This window comes from Vombatus ursinus, unplaced genomic scaffold (assembly GCF_900497805.2).
Source record: "Vombatus ursinus unplaced genomic scaffold, bare-nosed wombat genome assembly UNPS02014790.1, whole genome shotgun sequence".
Taxonomy (NCBI): domain Eukaryota; kingdom Metazoa; phylum Chordata; class Mammalia; order Diprotodontia; family Vombatidae; genus Vombatus; species Vombatus ursinus.
In genome coordinates, this window is record NW_020954568.1 from 1,331,914 (window position 1) to 1,350,157 (window position 18,244).

At 50.0% G+C, this 18,244-nt stretch overlaps 2 protein-coding genes across 3 annotated transcripts in view; one reads left to right on the plus strand and one right to left on the minus strand.

Moving 5' to 3' along the window:
* Nucleotides 1-202, plus strand: part of LOC114047756 (collagen alpha-1(I) chain-like) — a 5,093-nt gene extending 4,891 nt beyond the window's left edge. Inside the window, exon 5 of the mRNA XM_027868683.1 lies at nucleotides 64-202. Within this exon, the coding sequence (XP_027724484.1) occupies nucleotides 64-202 (139 nt within the window). The remainder of the gene's footprint in view (nucleotides 1-63) is intronic.
* An 11,974-nt stretch (nucleotides 203-12,176) lies between these two features.
* Nucleotides 12,177-18,244, minus strand: part of CARS (cysteinyl-tRNA synthetase) — a 47,708-nt gene continuing 41,640 nt past the window's right edge. For both annotated transcript variants that reach the window (XM_027868694.1, XM_027868693.1), the window contains 5 exons: nucleotides 17,510-17,590; nucleotides 17,128-17,195; nucleotides 14,266-14,325; nucleotides 13,906-13,989; nucleotides 12,177-12,815 (listed from right to left, as the gene is read on the minus strand). In XM_027868694.1, the coding sequence (XP_027724495.1) occupies nucleotides 12,681-12,815; nucleotides 13,906-13,989; nucleotides 14,266-14,325; nucleotides 17,128-17,195; nucleotides 17,510-17,590 (428 nt within the window). In that variant the 3' untranslated portion in view covers nucleotides 12,177-12,680. The remainder of the gene's footprint in view (nucleotides 12,816-13,905; nucleotides 13,990-14,265; nucleotides 14,326-17,127; nucleotides 17,196-17,509; nucleotides 17,591-18,244) is intronic.

Genomic DNA, 18,244 nt, shown 5'->3' on the forward strand with positions numbered 1-18,244 from the left:
CCCCTTCATCTCCTCCCCTCCCCCTCCCCTCCTCCCCTTCCCCCCCCTTCACAATACCCCTAGACTCCTTCGGGGCGAGCTCCGGTGCCACCTGCCCCATGAGACCTTTCTACATGAAGTCTCAGTACCTGGTGCCTCCCTCCCTTCCCAAGGAGTCTGGCTCTCCCGTGTCTTTTCCATCCTCTCTTGTCACCTTCCCTGATGCTAGCCGGCCCAGCTTGCCAAGAGCCTTCCCCAGACTGGCCCATTTTCCAGCCCCAGGAACTTTTCAGGCAGAGAGGCTTAAGCCAAATGGAGCGAATGCAACTTCCAGAGCACACACAGGGTCTTCTTTACCCCGGTTTAATTCAGCACGCATCGATCGGCCACATAGCAGATCCCACTACCTGCCGGGTGCTGTGTTAGATGCTGGGGATACAGGGAGGAAAATGACATTAGCTGGCCTCGGGGCTCCTTTATTTTACTGGGGCAGTGAATGCCTGCAGAAAAGTCTGCACAGCCAGGAACCAGGAAGTACAAGTCACCTCAGGGCGAAAGGTCAACTGGAAGAAGTGGCACCTGGGCCTGCTCTGCAGGAAGGCCTGGGGAGGAGAGCCTTCCAGCCCATGCAGATCCCTGGCCAGGGGAGATGGGCAGGGAACAGTCCTCGAGTCAGCTGGCATATGGAACATAGAGGTTTCTAGGGAGAGCACCCCATGCTCATTCTGGAAAGACCAAGGAGTCACCTTGGGAAGGAGCATTCGGTTGAGATGGAAGCGTTTGTGCCAAAGGTGATAGGGAGCCATTGCAGGTTTGAGAGCAAGGGAATAATAAAATTATCACTCACAAGAGTGAGAGAAAAATCATTTTGGCTGCATTATAGACAATGGCGTAGAGAGGGGAGAGACTGTGAGGAGGTTGTTGAAAAGTCTGATCCGTGCAAAGAACACGTTCCCTCGACCACCTTCTCTGTTGAACAGTCTCCTAACACCACAGTCTCGAAGGCACTAGAGTCATGAGTAACCCACAACCCACAGAGAAGGCCCAACAGGCTCCAGGAAGGCGGCCTCTGCCAGCCACGTGACTGACAACGGGTAAATGTAGGAACTGTCCGACTGGGTGGCTCTTGAAAGCCCTGGTTCCAGAGGAGGGCCTCCACATGCTGGGAGCCCATGGCCAAGAGTCCCACAGGACAGACTGTGATCTGACCCCTGAACCGTGGCTCAGATCTGGCTCAGAATCGACCTACCCACAGACTTCACCTCTTAACCCATGGGGAGGAAATGGGTGACGTGTTGAGATGTCTGAGCCGCTATCAACCCCAGGAAACGTGTCTGTGCCCTGAGCCTGGAGGACGAGCGCCTCAGCCCTGGTTGTGGTCAAGGCCACTGGAGGAGTGGGGCAGGAGGGGCCCCCTGTGAGGTGAGGGGTTGGTGAGACACCCCATCCCATTGGTACGGTATGCAGCTCTCCCTGCAGAACGCCCAGTCACAACTGGAAAATAGGAGCCGGTTAGCAGGACTTCCTGGGGGCCCGCAGAAGTGCAGGGCACAAGCGCGGGGCATCTCACGCTCCACCAGTCAAGACTGGATTCCTTTCTCCCTCCCTCTCCCCGACCTTTCCTCTGACTGTGCAGAGCACCCCCTCCCTTCCAGTCCTTCAGCCTCCAGTCAAGGGCCATCCTGGGCTCCTCGCTCATTCTCACCCCTTAGAGCCAGTGTGGTGCCAACGCTTGTTCGACCTACCCTCACCACATCTCCCGAATACCCCCCTTCCCTCCTCTGACACCGACCCCCATCACCTCGCTGGACTAAAGCAGTGATGGCCAGGAGGCAGGGGGCTGCCTGCCTCAGGTCTCTCCCCACTCCAGTCCACCCTTCCTTCAGCCACCAAAAGAGCAGGTCTGCTTGTCACTGCCCTACCCAATAAACTTCAGTGGCTCTCTACTGCCTCCAGGATCAGACACCAATGCAAACGCTTTGTTTGGCATCCCAAGCCCTCATAATCCAGCCCCTTCCCACCTTTCCAGCCTTCCTGCACCCGACTTCCCGACATATACTCTGGGATCCAGTGACCCTGTCCTCGTGGCTCTATCTCTTGGCTCTGGGCACTTTCTCTGGCTGTTCCCAGGCCTGGAACACTCTCCCTGCCTTTGCTCCAACTAGTGACCTCCCTGGCCTCCTTTTAGTTCCAGTTAAAATCTTACCTTCTCCAGGAAGCCTTGCCCAGCCTCTCCGAATTCCAGCTCTTTGCCTCTGTTCATTATTTCCTACTTATCCTGTGTGTAGCTTGCTTTGTTTATGTATGTTTGCATGTTGTTTCCCCATTAGATTGCAGGCTCCTTGAGGCCAGAAACGGACTCTTACTTATTGTATGGCCAGCACTTAGCACAGTGCCTGGCACATAGTAGGTACTTGATAAATAGTTATTGACACCAACTCCTCTCACCACACTGCTGCTGCATCACACCCCTTCACTGGCAAAGGCTGGGAACAAAGCCTAGATCTGGGCACCCAGGGACGAGCCCCTGGCCTTCTCTGGGCCTCTTTCTTGGGTATAAAATACCGTGGCCGGTCAAGGCGGCTTCCAAGGGAGCTGCTGTTGCTAAATGACTTACAAAGCACCTTTCGGCCAGTCTCTCATCCCATCCTCACAACAATTTGAGGGGACAGGACCGGCACTGTCCCCTCCCTTGGGCTCCCAGCCACCCAATGCAGCAGACATCTGCTGGGTGCTTAGTGTGTGCAGAGTGTGGGGCCGGGGGCCAGCGAATGGACTGACCTTGCTCGTGGAACTCTGTCTAGGCACGGGAGAACCAAGATCCCAGGAAGAATAAGGGACATTTCTGCAGCACTTTGGTTTGCAGAATGCTTTCCATCCATGGTCTCATTGTGGAGCTCCATATTAATCATCCACCTCAATACAAGCGAAGTGGGCCTAGGATGATCCAGGAAGTGGGGAGGGACATCGACCAAGGCTCTCAGAAGCTGTTAATCGAGTGGAGCTTTAAGGGATGGGCAGGGATTCAGCAGGTCCAGGAGAGGACAGGGATTGTTCCAGAGACAGCAAACCAGAGGAACAAAGAATTCTGGAAGGAGGGAGAGTCCTTCAGTTGGCCGGAAGCATAGAATGTGTGGAGGGGAATTATGCAAGATGGAAAGGCATTTCGGGTTAGGTGGTGCCAGGTTGGGGAGGGTCCTGAATGCCAGGAAGAGGCCACTGGGAGCCCTTGAAGATTTTGGAGCAGAGAATCATTTGAAGGAACAGGCCACTGAAGCCCCTTCCAACTCTGCAATTCTCGGAAATGCAATGGTAAGGCAGCTTCCTGTGGGCTTTACTCTCCCAGAGCTGGACAAAGGCTGGACAGAAAGATTAGACCTTTTCGTATTCTTTACTCCACCCAAAGATGTCACAGCTTTCTATCTTCTCTGGCTGCTTCTCTATGCTGGCCCAAGATTATGGGTGAGTCCTATTATCAGCCCTCACACAGGGGTCAGCCCACAGGGGAGACACATGCCCCAGAATGGCCTTTTCCTGTCCCCTTCCCCAGTACTCTTCCTATCACACCCATTAGCCACATTCTTGATGCTAGCTTTTAGATGTTGTTTGTGGCCCTATCTCCAACAAATGATAGAGAGGGTTCGCACCTACTATGTGTCAAGCACATAGTAAGTGCTGGGGATACAAAGGCAAAAAAAAAAAAAGTTCCTGATGGCAAGTTGACATTTTAATAGTAGAGACAATATGCAAACAGCCACATCCAAATAAGCAATATACAGGATCAGTCGGCGCTAATCTCCGAGGGAAGGGAAGGCACTAGAATTAAGAAGATCAGGAAGGGCTTCCCACAGAAGGTGAGACTTTAGCTGAGACTTGAAGGAAGCAGGCAGGTGGAGATGAGGAAGGATGGCATTCCAGGTAGAGGGCACAGCCTGAGAAAATGCCCCGAGTCGGGAGATGGAAGAGCAGAGAAGCCAATGGTCTAGATCACATGGAACATGGAGGAGCAAGACAAGAGACTGGGAAAGTAGGAAGAAAGCAGATCATGAAGGGCTTTGAAAACCAGACAGAAAATTTAAATCTGATCCACCGGAGGCCCAGGGGAATGTTCCAAGTCACATCACAACCATCACGTCCTTGAGAAAGGCCCTGTTCCCACTGTCTTCTCTTCTAGGACAAACTTTCTGACTTCCTCCATCCACAGAGGCCTCTGCGGGAAAGCCAGCCCTTCCAAGGTCCTTCCTCAGAGGAGGAGCTGGGATGGAACAGAATCCTTTTGTGTGCCCTGCCCAGGGCAGAGGATATTCTCCTGTTTCCTTGACACACTCTCGACCTTTCTCAATGCAGCTGAAGAGAGACCCAGCTTTGGAGCAGCCACATTGCAAGCTAGTGACTCACACTGAGCACTCAGGCCACACAGACCTCCAGTGCTGTCTGTCATGTCTTCAGAAATCCATTCTAGTGGCTCAGTGGATAGAGCTCTGGCCTTGGAGTCAGGAGGACCTGAGTTCAGACACATAACACTCACTAGCTGTGTGACCCTGGGCAAGTCACTTAACGCCATTGCCTAAGGAAAAAAAAAAAACCCATTCTAAAGAGTTCGTCATTGCCCCAGGCTGGAGAATCCTCTGGGGATCCAAGTTTCCTTCCTCTGAAACCTTTGAGGTCAACTGTCTTCAGACTTGGGCCCGTGATGGGCTCCCTGAACAATCAGTCTCCTTCTGTGCAGGCAGGCGGTAGGATGCTCCAGTACAGAACCTGTTGCCATTATTTTTTTCTTCACCTAATGTTCTCCACTGTGAGCCCTTTCACCCTCTGATGCTGGGCTTTACTGGCACGATGTGGGGCATATGCACACTCCTCCTGTATCCTGAAGGATATGCGTCTGCTTCTGTCAGATGAGCCCTGGATGGCCTGCTCCACAGACCACTTCATGGTCACCCTTCTCTGAAATGCTAGGGAGAGTTTTTGTCAAATTGACAGTGCAAAAGTTTTTGTCTCCTTCTTAGCACTGCTTCTCATCCCAAAGAAAAATCTCTTTTTAACAATTGAAAATCCCTCCAGGCCTATGACCACAGGGATGCATTCAGAGTTTTCCCAAGGAAACTTGGGACTGCATTTTATGTAGTCAGGGCCCAGAGATTATTAGAACCAGCCAACTGCATTTTACAGATAACAATAATAATAGTAATAATGAACCCCCCTGACACGTGCCAGGAGCATCAGGAAAAGGATTCTTTGTTACACCAAGTTTTTTTAAGAAGGACAATGGCATTCATCAGCCCATAGTCCAGTATAGACAGACCACTGGGTCAAGGCTGCAGGACAGTGGAAGAGAAAGATCTAATCCCTGTCACCCCCAGGGGACTGAGTCTCGTTGGAGAGGGGGAGTACAGGTACTGATGCCTAGTCCCCCTATTACTAATTCATAATTGACATGCAAGTGATCAGTGTTGGGGTGGATAAGTGGAGTCCAGCTCCCACCAGTGGCTTCCTGAAGGGGAGTCCGTAATTGGATTTTGCAGTGAGAGCCACACTGGCGAGGAGCAGTGGGCAGGCCTTTTACCAGCCCCTCACAGCTGGTGAAGCAGGGATGGAAGAAAGATGAAAAGACACATCAGTTGTGAGGGATTTTCCCTTCTTCAAACACATTCAAACCCCTGCTGGGACCTTGATTTCCAATGGAAATGAACAGTTCTACTGCAGAATTAAGTCAATAGCAGAGGAATTTCAGTTTTCATAGAGAGGAAATCGAGAGCTTTTGTCTGACAAAATTCTCTGCCCACCTAGGTTTTCTAAAGCAAACCTGTCAGAAGAGGGCCAGGGGAGTACTGGGAAGCCTTTCCCTTTGTTTTCTCACCTCCAGGCCTCTGCTCACACTATTTCCGGTACCGGGAACGCTTTTATTTTACAATTTCCACGTATCCTTTGAAGCCCAACCCAAAAGCCACCTTTGCCATGAAGCCTTCCCTGATGCCCTAAGCTAAAAGTCATTTTTCTCCAGTGAACTCTCACAGATCTTTTGGAAGGGAACTCAGAAGCCAGCAGGTCCAACCTGCATTTGAACAAGAATTCTTTCTCCATCATTCCCCTTATTGGTTCATCCAGCCTTTGCCTGAAGACCTGAAGTGAGAGGGAGCCCATTACAGATTTCACCCATGATGCCATGACCAAGGTCGACATGTTTAACTTTGAACTAAGGGTCTGTGTTGCTCCTTTCCTGGAGAATGCTTTCTGTTTGTCATTATCAGACAATGCTAGCTTGACTATTTGCTTTCAATTTTGCCAGCATTTATTTTTACTTGCTATGAGTTTGCTGTTCCAAAATGTCCTGAGGCAACTCAGCCTTCCCTTTGGTCACTCATTGTTCTGAGCTTGTTCCTGACTTCAAGCCTAAATCTGCCTCCCTTTTGGGCCAAATGTCCCTAGACCAATCCCTCTTCCACAGGATGGCTATTATGGGCCCCTATTATGGGTCTCTTCTCCAGGCTAAACAGGTCTGGAGTTCTTTCACCCAGTCTTCTGAGTGACGGCAGGACATCAAGGTCCTTTACCACGCAGGTACAGTCCAGCTGGACAATGTCCTTCCTAGCATGTGGTACCCAGAATTGAGTACAGTGTACTAGGGTAAAGGACAGGGAGCCATGCAACTCTGAATTCAGATGAAGCTTCCACTAGCTGTCTCAGGGGACATATGGTGTCACCAAGCTCGTGGTCTGCTAACGCTCCCAGCTCTCTTGTGGACAGACAACTCTTTAGCCAATGCTTCCTCCATTTTTTACTTATAGACCTGACATTTTAAATCCTTGCCTCTGAACCGCAGCCACATTTATCCCAATTAAATTCCAACTCATTAGACTCAGCCCCGTGCTATACCCTATACATTTTCAGTGGATGCAGACTGACCTTCAGTGTGTCAGCTTTCCCTCCCCGCTTTACGGCATCAGCACATTCAAGAAGCCTACTATTTTTGCCTTTATCTAAGTCACTGATAAGAAGACCAAGCACAGATCCCTGGAGTACTCCACTGGAGACCTTCCAAGCTTCTATCAAAAGACGAAGGAGTGTTCTTTGGGTGCAGCCATTCCAACAGCTGTGAATCAATCATTTGGCCTACATCTTATCTCTTCCCCCAGAATAACGTGAGCCTTCACCAAATGCTTTGCTAAAACTGAGGTAAACTACATTTGGGGCATTTCCCAGATCTATCAGTCTAGTGCCCTTGTTACAAAAGGGAACAGTTCTGGTGGGAGCTGTCCCTTCACGAAGGCCTCCGCAGTGCCTCCTTTGTTAGATATTAAATAGCCATTCCTTGAACACATTCTAGATTTTTTCCAGGAATCTAAGACATACGCAGTGGCCTAGAGTTTAGAGGCTTCACTCCCTCAAGTGAAACAAAAGTATTATTTTTATCCATGTACAAGCCTCATCTCTGCTATTAGATTGCAAACTTTTCTTGCCCTTGGCCCATGCCTTTGTATTTCTTCCCTAAGCACACTGCCTTGCCCAAAGAATACTTTATATACGCTTGTAGATAAGAGGAGAAAGGTTTCTCCAATTTTTACATGTTTGGTCGTTAATAGCATTTATATAATTGTCATCCAATTTTGTAGATACATAAAGTAAATATTGATGCACGTATAATATGGTAGAAACATTCTTCTTGTTATTCTGTATAAAAGGACAATTGCTGAGTTCTTTCTGGGGCCTTCATCTTGTGGAAAGGTCCAGGCCAGTCAGCATTCCCTTTCTGACTCTGCTGCTTTCTGACTTCAAATCCATGGCCCCGTGTGGGGTACCTCACAATAGTCTTCCTTGCCCACAGGAAACCAAAGGAGAGAATGGAGTAACGTGTTCTGAAGAGCAAGGGAGCCCAGGACGCAGCCCAGGACGACATGCCCTGTAAACCCCTAAGCTAATCACTCATGAAAAAAGATGGATGTTCAAGTGGCATTTAAAGCATTTCTACAAAGAAAACCAGAGCTGAGCAGACAATCTGCTTTACAAACACTTAAGATAACAAAACTACAAGAAGATAAATGAACCCAGCAATCAACGTGGCAGATAATGAAATAAAAACTATGAAATAAACTACCCTAGAAAAAGAAGGAAAAAACTAAAAAGAGAAAGACAGTTATAGGGTTAACAACAAATAACAAAATAATGAGAGACCATGAAGAGATTTCTTCCTAAAAGTACATGAGACAGAGGGGAAGGTGGAAATCTAATCTAAGTGATGGTAGAGAAACAAGCCTGAAACATCATGGCCCAAACTTAGAGGGCCCCCCTCCCCAGAGCAATCACTTTTTTTTTGCAGGACTGAGTTGCAGAGCAGGAGGGCATGATAGGGGAGAAGGGAGGAAGAAGAGAGAAGACAACGTGTGCTGTTCTCTAATCACGTCAACAACTCCTGTAGGCACTCGGGAAGAAGCGTCTACATGAGAAAGGGTAAGGAGGCCAAGAATGGGATTGGAATGGGGGTGGGGGGAAAGAGAGGGGTAAACCTTATCTCAGTGGTGGGAGGGGGTCCCAATGAAGAACACTGTTATGGCAGCAGAGAGAGAGATTATAAATGAAGATGGCCACCTTACAGTCATTACCATCTTCTGGGGATTGGTGGTCAAAGAGACCACCCATCCTGCCTAGGATGAGATATCAGCGTGCAGGGCCTGGAGTCAGGAAGACCTAAGTTCAAATCTAGCCTCAGACGATTACAGACTGGGTGACATTGGTCAGTCACTTAACCCATTTGCCTCAGTTTCCTCAACTGTCAAATGGAAATAATAATAGTATCTACCTCATAGGGTTGCTGTGAGGCTGAAATGAAATAAATTAATATGTAAAGCACTTAGCACAGTGCCTGGCATCTAGTAGGCACTTAATAAATGCTTATTTCCTTCCTTTTGACCTCAGGAGAAAGGAAATCAGAACCCCTGGGGGCAAGTGACCTCCGGAAGAGTGGGAGGGAATGGATGGAGAGAGGAGATTCCACGGGAAACGGGGAAGAAAAGCTCAAGGAGAGGAGAAAGGATGGACACCAACTGCACATTCAGGGACAGGGAAATCCCTAGAGCAGACGATATGTTGATCACCTGCAAGAATGGGTACTCATAAGACTGCGTAGATGTGGTTGTTTGTCCTTCGTTCTCAAAGAGGACCATGACATCAGGGAGGGGATGCTGTGAGCTGCAAGGGAGTTGGATTTAAGTGAGGCAAGGCCATGCAGTCACCAGCCTCACTTTCTCCTCTGTTGCCATCTGGGAAGAGGACGAATGATGCCCAAGAGACAAAAAGGGGTCTGGGGTAAGAGCTATGAGGCAAAAACTGAGAAACAGTGAAGAGGGAAACCCAATGTGCACCTGTGAAACTTAATTCCATGAGGAAAATAGAGGCTAAAGAAGGAATGAATAAGTATAAAGACTGAATCAAGGAAGGGAAGCCTAGAACAGACAGAAAGAAAACTTAAATAAGAGAATGAAGAAAAGAAATCCTTTTTAGAAAACAATTTTTTAAACAAGTTGAAGGGGAGGAGGGGAAGGAGGATCTTAGTCGACAACTTAACCGAGAGAAAACAAGAGGAGGTTTCTCTAACTAGATAAAAGGAAGCAAAAGGATTAACTTAACCCAAGCTGCAAAACTAGGGATAGGGTAACAAACCAAGACGGCATTATGTTAGGGGGGACAGGGCTGCCTAGAGTAGGCTGAGCCCAGACAAGGGAAGGGACGTAGCCCTTCGGTCACAGAGGAAGAGGGGGAAGTCCAGATTCGGACCGGGCGCCATAATCCCGGCCACACCCCACGGGAGGCTTCCGTCTGGGCCCGCTGTGGAACCGTTTCAGACCGCCAGGCCCAAGGCCACAGCAGATGGTGGCCACGCTTTCTTCAAAGGTCTATTGTTTAGTACTTTCAACTTTATGCGCTAAATCTTTTTCTTAAATTCGATTTTATCTTCATTTCAGAATTTGCACCTTCCCATTGAAAAGGCAAGATGCGCTCTACGTCTTCACCAGCTTTGTTAATCTTGATAATAAAGTCCTCTTCTGTTTTGCTTTACCATTTCCTGGAGATGACCTTGGGTTCTAGAGAGGCATTATGGTATAGGGCAGTGGCTCTCATTCTCAAAGGGTGGAAGGAAGGAAATATGCATTTGTTAAGCGCCTACTTCACACCAGGCACTGTGCTACTTGCTTCATTATTATCATCTCATTTGATTTTCACAAGAACCCTGAGAAGTAGGTGCTATTATTATTATTCCCATTTTACAGATGAGGAAACTGAGGCAAACAGAGGTGAAGTGACTTTCCCAGCATCACACAGCTAGTGAGTTTCTCAGGCTGGATTTGGACTCAGGTCTCCCTGACTCCAGGAAAAGCACTCTATCCCCTATGCCACCTAGCTGCCTCCTAGGGACTTGTGGGAGTCCCTGAGAACCTTTCAGGGGGTCAGCAAAGTCAAAACTCTTTCCAAAATAATAGTAAAAAGTTTTACTCCCGAACATGGTAAACATCAATAGAGATAGCCTACATAAACCAAAGTTCTTTGGGAGGGGCTCCTCACTAATTTTTAAGGGGATAAAGATTTCCCGAGACCCACAAGTTCGAGAAGTTCTGTTGGAGAAGACAGAACGCTGGCCTGGGAGTGCAGGGAGGCGGGGGAGGGGGGGAAGGCTCAGCACAGATGCTGAGTGACTGTGGACAAGTACTTGACCCTCTTGCAGCCTCTTTTTGAGATCCCTGTACTTACTTCCTCACAGGTCGTAGGGTAAAGAAAATCTTTTGTGAATCCGGGATGGAAGAGGCCTCAGCAGCTCGGCACTAGCGCATGAGTTATTCAAGTCCTTTCCAAGACCAACCTATCTTTCCAGGCTTGCTCGCCTGCCAGCCCCTCAGGCATTCTTCGGTTCAGCTGCCCCTCACACAATCCATTGTCTGGCTCCAGGCCTTTGCACTCACTGGCTGTCTCTCACGCCCGGAATTCTCTCCCTCCTCCCTCTCACCTCCTAGAACATCTGGTTTCCTTCAAAACTCAGCTTGTGTCACTTTTTATGGGGAGCCTTTCTGGATTCTCACCTCCCTCTGCCATTTTGTATCTAGTTTGTATATATTCGGCATATTTATTTTGTACATACATCCACATGTTGTCTCCCCCCCATAGAACATAAGTTCCTTAAGGATAGGAAAAGCCCAGCATAGGGCTAGTAAGTAGGAGGTGTTTAACACTTCTTAATTGATTTGAATGGTCCCCTCTATAAACATCCCTGACAGGTGGGCTTCTAACTTTTGTCTAAAGACCTCCAAAGAGGCAGAAAGCACATCTCGTGAAGCTACTAAGTAGCTTGAATTGTTACGAAGTTTTCTGTTTTATCAAGATTAAATGTACATCTTGGCAACCTACCCACCCTGTTCCTGGTTCTGCCTTCTGGGAACCAACAGAATAAAAATCTAATCCCTCTTCCACAGAACAGCCTTTCAAATACTTGAACATAGCTATTATGTTCCCGAGTCTTCTCTTCTCTAGGCTAAATCTGTCCCATTCCTTCCAGTGATCCTCATATGATATGGACTCAGGGCCTTTCACCATTCTGGTTGCCTCCTCTGTATCCTCTCCAATTAATCACTGTCTTTCCTGACATGTAATGGCTGCCCCCAACTAAAAACTGCTGTGAAGATGAGTTATTATGCCAGCGAATGCAAGCTTCTAAGATGTTATTTAGTCAGGCAGCCTGAGTATGGGCCTGGACACAAAGAGCCTAGCTATCTGTTGTTTGCAGACCAGTCCAGCTGTGTGAGGAGAGCATGGGATTTAGAGGTGTCAGAGGACCTGGACTGGAATCCTGGCTCAACCGCTTAATAGCTGCATGAATTTAGGAAAGTCCCTTCTCTTTGGGCTCACTGTACTTTGCTGTCACAGAGGTGTGGGACTGGAGAGGCTCATTCCCAGAAGTCTGGCACCTACACGGGAGGGAGGAGCCAATGGTGCGTACGATCCTTTCAAAGCACCTTAGGACAAAAGTGAAGCAGTATGACTCAGGGAATCTTTAAAGAGGACTCGGGGCCCCAGCGGGCAGGTCTGATGTCCTGATAGTAAACACAGCACTTGCCTTAACACCCTCTGGCTCCTGGCTGACAGCACTGTGCTGAGTTATCACTTCCCTTGCTGCCTGGTCCTAAGTGTAATTGTCAACTGGAAACACAACGGAACTGGTGAAGGATTTATTCGTTATGACTGAAAAGGCAAACCTTTGTTTAGGGTCTCTCAGTGGGTTCTGCTATACAATTGTTGGACATTTTATTCACCTCCTAACATCTCTCAGGCCGATGCCCTCAGACCACAGCTGAGATTAGCTGGATAACAATCAGCATGGGAGACAGTTTTCTCAGTCGGCTGAAGCCATCACACTGAGGGGGCCCCTCATCTGGCAGCTGCTGACCGAGCATCACCATCTGGGAGCGCCGCACAGGCAACGTGGGAGAGGAAAGCTGGCTCGGCTTCAAGGTCCTTCGGGCCATTTAATTTCCAAAATTCTAAAGTGGACAATGCATGATGGCCATCTGCACCATCCAAACCCTCAGTCTGGGACGCCAGAGAAACGGTCAACACAACAAGTGCTTGAGGAGGCAGTCTGGATGGCTGTCGGCAGGCACAGAAGAATCACTCCTTCACCTTGGATGACTTCAAGAAAATCCGTCTGCCTTCTCTTCTCATTTTAAGCTGCCATTTTGAACCAGCTGTAAATACTCTCTATGGAGTTTGTCCTGACCTTCAAAAAGTTTCTTTAGCTTCTTTGTTTGTCCTTTGCTGAGTTCTTTGCCCTCTGCATCATGTGTGGGAAATCCCTGCAACATTAAGAGCGCACTGCTTTCAGAATGTTTTCCCCATAGTTAGGTAACTTCCAATACACCATTTCCCTCTTTCTGCCCAGGTGTCTCACAGCAAGGATGGATGTAAAGGCAACACCATTTACTGAGACGGGGACGTGGATGAGGCCAGTTCTTGGCTGGTAACTCTGACATTCTAGGAATCTACAACCAACAACCAACAAAGCCTCAGATGTCTACTTTTTGGGGATCAGACTTGTAATTTCATCAGTTTAGGGAACTCCCGATGAAGAAGCCCCTTCTAACAATGCAAGTCAACACTTCCTCTGCAACTTAAGAATCTTAGTGAGTTGCCAGAGTTTCTGAGAGATTCAATGGCTTGCCAGTATGTGGCAGAGGTGGGAAATGAACCTCGGGCTTCTTGACTCCAAGGCCAGCTCTCTAGCCACTGTTCCATGGTGCCTCTCTCATACCTTACCTGCCTGAGCTTTTCTCCCCTCATTTATAAAAGAAAAAGCAACGGTCCATGTCTCTTCTCATCAAAGTCCAGATAGTAGACCTTCTTCTAGGAAAATAGGTGCTGGGAGTAGGGAAGGAGTCAAGCGCTACGCATTTTTTCATTTCTATCAAACTGGCTAGAAAGCTATGAATAGATAAAGGAACCAACATGGCAGAGTCTGAAGGCTGAATGTAATTTGAAATGGGAGACCATATTACTGCAATAAAAATTTTCCTCATGAAGATGGGAGATGCATTTATCTGGGCTACTGTTACTGGGTCAGCCTACCATGTTCACTGAGAAGCCTGATGAGGAAGCACTAGATACAGCTCCACACGAGGCCGGCTCTATTCAGGCCCAGAGGAGGAGGGTGGGCCTGACACTTGGCAGGGAAGTGGATGTGTGGGAGAGCCCTGGCTCCAGGGACCAGGAACTGGGCTCTTCTGGCTGCTCTAGCAGGGAAATGGGTAGTGGGAGAAGAGTGCAGAGAAAATACCCAGGAAACTATAGCCTTCTTCCTTATAACAAAAACTTTGCTGGCTATCTTAACCTCCCTAAACTTAATGATACCAGTCATGGCCATTTAGTAGAGATAAAAAGACTCCTTACATTTTCATCGAACTTGGAGTACTTATCATTTTCTGACAGAAACATTTTGCTTGGTGGAATCTTCATCTTTTCGAGTTTGGCCGCCTGTAACACACAGACACGAGTCACTGCCAACAACAGAGTTCCAGGGTCTCCGTGACAGTTAAGCCAAGAGCCGTGGTGATCATAGAATGCTGACAAAACACCCCAGCAAAGTCAAAGGGCCTCCAGAACCCTCAAGCTGCTCCCAGGGAAGTGGGCCTGAGCACTGGCAGCAGGAGAAGCCCCGAGAGCCCCGAGGTCACAGCAGGTGGCCTGCACCAGTGCTTGGGGCCTTTCTGCCCACTCACCCCGTGGCGTCATTTCACTGGGACAACTTACTTCCTGCTCCTGCTTCTTCCGAGCAGCGTCTTCTTTCTTCTTCTTTTTCTCTTCTTCAGCCTGGAGGGATACAGTGAAGAGTCACATTATTGTGTCGTGGGGTCACAGGCAAGTGGCATGGGTGGGGGAGCTCAGAGTTTGCAGCTGTGAGGCCTTAGTGAGTTTCCCCCAGAAAGGGAAGGCAGGCTGGCCTCTGCCCCACTAGTCAGCAGGAGGGCACCAGTACTGGGCACCTGAGCCCCTCCCTGGGAGCAAGGGCAGCCCTGGCCTGGAGGAAGGCCTCTGTGTGGGCTCCCCCCTAGTCCTGAGCATCCCCTTACTTCCCAGTGGGCAGCAGGGAGAGGAGGGGCCATTGCTGGCCTTCGGCCAGAGCGCTGGGATGTTTCCGAACAACACATTCTGTTGTCATGAGATCCCATCTATTGCCAACGCTAAATGCTCCCTGAGCAGAAGCTTCACTATGGGACTTAAAAGAGCAGCAAAATGACTCATGAAAATGTCCCGCTGCCAATTCCCAGCCTTGCCTGGAGACAGAAGAGGGAGGAGAGGAGAGGGTGCCCTAGGAACGTCTCCTGCTCCGGGACACCGGGGGAGCAGAGGCCAATGGAGTGGAGGCTGCCCTGGGCCCCTAAAGCCCTCCCGCCTCCCTGAGGCTTCACCTTCAGCACGTTCTAGAGAAAGTGTCTAGGGGAAAGCTTTTCCCAGGCCCGGTCACAGTCTCGCTCTCTAGAATGAGTGACTTCCAGTCAGTGCTCTGCAAGACCAGGAGCCAGCCAGAGCAGGCTGGGGACGTCCTCCCACAGCTCATGGAGGAAACTGTCCCTATCAATGAGGTGTGTGTCCCACCCCGGGGCCTGGGGCTGGAATCAGGAGTCACAGCCACCTGAACCAAAGCTGGCTGCTTGCTAAGCATCCCTTCTCTGCTACTGTGAAGAAAACAGCTTTGATTAACCAGCAAAAACATTAAAACAGTAGCTACCCTTGGAACTCTGTGTATGACAAGGGCGGGGCAGGGAGGGAGGGAAGAAGAAAGAGAAAGAAGGGGAAGAGAGAGAGGGGAGGCAGAGAGGGGAAGAGGGGGAGAAAGAGACAGAGACAGAGAGAGCCAGAGACAGAGAAGGGAGGAGAGGAGAAGGAGGAGAAAGAGAGAGAGAGAGGAAGAGAGCGGGGAGAGGAGAAGGAGGAGAAAGAGAGAGAGAGGAAGAGAGGGGGGAGACAGAGACGGGGAGCAGGGGCCCAGAATGAATAAAGGAGCAGAAGCAGAAGTAAATCACAGGACCTTTGTCCTGGAGCTAAAAGGGAACTTAGAGGCCATTGGGTCAAATTCCCTCATTTCCAGATGACGGAACGAAGCTCACGGAAATGACCTGCCCCAGGTCTCACTGGCAGTCAGTGTCAGAGGTAGGATCTGAACCCAGGGTCTTTGCCTCTTCCCCTCTACACAATCTGCCTAGGGACCACAAGCAAAGGGAGGTTCTAAGGAGGCCAGGGTCCTAAAGAAAGGGGAGACTGAGGAAGCCTGACCAATGATGATGCAGGTGGGCCCATGGAAAGAACCGGGCCAGCCACAGCTGGGTCTGTGTCTATCCCAGCCCCTCTCTGGTCCTCAATTTCTTCCTGTGTAACAGAAGAGGGCTGGACCAGCTGGTTTTCTGTTGCCCCTTGGAGTGCTATGGCTCCCAGGAATCTTTGAGCAACAATCCTTGCGATAAGGCTGCCGTGGCAACAGCAGAAGATGGGCAAGGATGGATTGAGCGCTATTAGGACAGAGAGCCCAGAGGACTTGGAACCTGGTCAGTGCAGGAGCAGTCAGAGACGATGGTGAGGTTCTGAAAAGCGGCAGCCACGAGGACATCCTCGTCACTGCCCAACTCTAGAAAAGCCAGAGGATGCAGTGACTTTGGCCAGGATAGTGGCAGTGAGGGGCGGCCCCACAGGCTGACTCCGTGATCTGGGTTGGGGTGTGGGAGACTGGGTGTGACCCTGGGTGAGGTCTGGCAACACTGGCCAGCTAGGAGGCTAGTCAGGTCAGTGGGCAGGAGGGGAGAGCAGCCTCAGGCCCTCTCTGTATTCAACTGACATCACTGAGACTGGAATTGGGCAATGCAAAAGCAATCACCCCATTATCTGCCTGACACGTGTCCCCCACGTCTGAACCTCAAAGGCCTCACACCCGCCGGCAACTGCAAGCAGCCTGCCCGGGGTCAAACAGGCTCTCCAAGTCCAGCTCGCAGAAGCGTTCATTCATTGGGCAGCATTTGAGAAGTAGGTGGGGGAGGGCAGGAGCGAGGCTCCTAGCACAGCCCCAGGAAGGGGGCATCAAATGGTCCCTGAAAATCTGGGCTTTCCGCGAACATCCCACCTTCTTGGACACCCACGATGTTCTGTGGGTGAGGCCACAGAGAATGGCAGCGCTGCTGGGAGATGTTACTTCGCACCGCACTGATGGAGCCGGTCAGGATGGGACAGACCGTCCTCCTCGGCAGCCAGCCTGGCCAAGGGGGTTTAAAGGACACAGCCTTCTGTGCTGTCCGTCACTCAAGAGTCCTGAATCACGCTCACCAAGAGCTACGCACTTCACACTGGCCAATTAACTCTAGTTATTTGCCCTTCATTTGACCTCGGGGCCAGTGGGGCTGGTTTCTGGACAGGCCCCACCCTGCCCCCATGGCCTCTCATCCCGCAGACCTGCCCAGCGGCCTTACTGAACTCACTTCGCTCCAAAGACCATTTCTGGGTCCCCCTCCTTCCACAGCCCCTTCCTCCCATATAAAACCACCACCGTTCAATGTCTTCAAACAGAAAACAGCCTAAAGTCAAGGCTTCCTTCTCCTCTCAGTTCAAGGTTTTACAGAAACAAACCTTTTTTTTTTCTTCTCTCTCCTTTAATAAGGTGTCTCTGTCCACCAGTTTGAGCACAGTCGGAAGGCCTGCAAAGCAAGTCATTTGGTCACCAGAGCAACTGGACTGGACAGCAGCTTCAGTGCTCCTCCACCCTCCTCTCCTCTCCTCGCCACCCCCCCCCCCAAAGCCCCGAAGTGAAGGGTCCAAGAGGTGAAAGCAGACTCCCAGACACTGGGGGCTAACCTCAGAGACCAGAGAGAGAAGCCCAGACATCCACCCTAGAAACATTTCCCATCTTCCTTTGGTAATCAGCTGCACAGAATTCCCACCAAGGTCTTTTCCCCTGCTCTAAGCTACTTGGATTTGACTCTAGAAACAGACCCCAAGATGCCCAAGTCACCTTCATGGTCCTCCAGCCGCACTCCAAGCTCGGGGAGGACGTCGTCCCGGAGGGCGTCGCTGAGCTGCAGCACCTCGGTGACTGGGCAACAGAAGGCAAGGGGTCAGTGTCTCCCATCACACCCACGCACAGCGGGCAGCGGGACAGGGGAGCTCTGAAGGGTTTTGGGAAGGAGCCCATCCAGCTCAAAATCAAGGTCCCAGGAACTGGGGGCTTTATGGAAGTCAATGGGAGAGATAACTGAACAACAGTGGAATGACCCAGGTGAATGTCTTCTCTCTCCCTCCCTCCTTCTGCCCCTCTCCTCCTTTCCTTCCTTCCTTCTTCCCTCTCTCCTTCTTTCCTTCCTTCCTTCCCTTTCACCTTCTTTCCTTCCTCCTTCCCTCCTTTCTTCCTTTGCTTTCCTTCTTCTCTCCCTCTCTTTCTTTCCTTGCTTCCTTCCCTCCTTTCTTTCCTTCCTTCCCTTTATCCTTCTTTCCTTCCTCCTTCCTTTCTTCCTTCCTTCCCTTTCACCTCTTTTGCTTCCTCCCTTACTCCTTCCTTCCTCCCTCCCTCCCTCCTTCTTCTTTCTCTTTCTTCTTCCTTCCCTCTCCTTTCTTTCCTTCCCTCCTTCCCTTTCTCCTTCTTTCCTTCCTCCATTCCCTCCCTCTCCTTTCTTTCCTTCCTCCTTCCTCCCTCCCTTCTTCCTTCCCTCTCTCCTTTCCTTCCTTCCTCCTTCTCTTTTCTTTCCTTCCT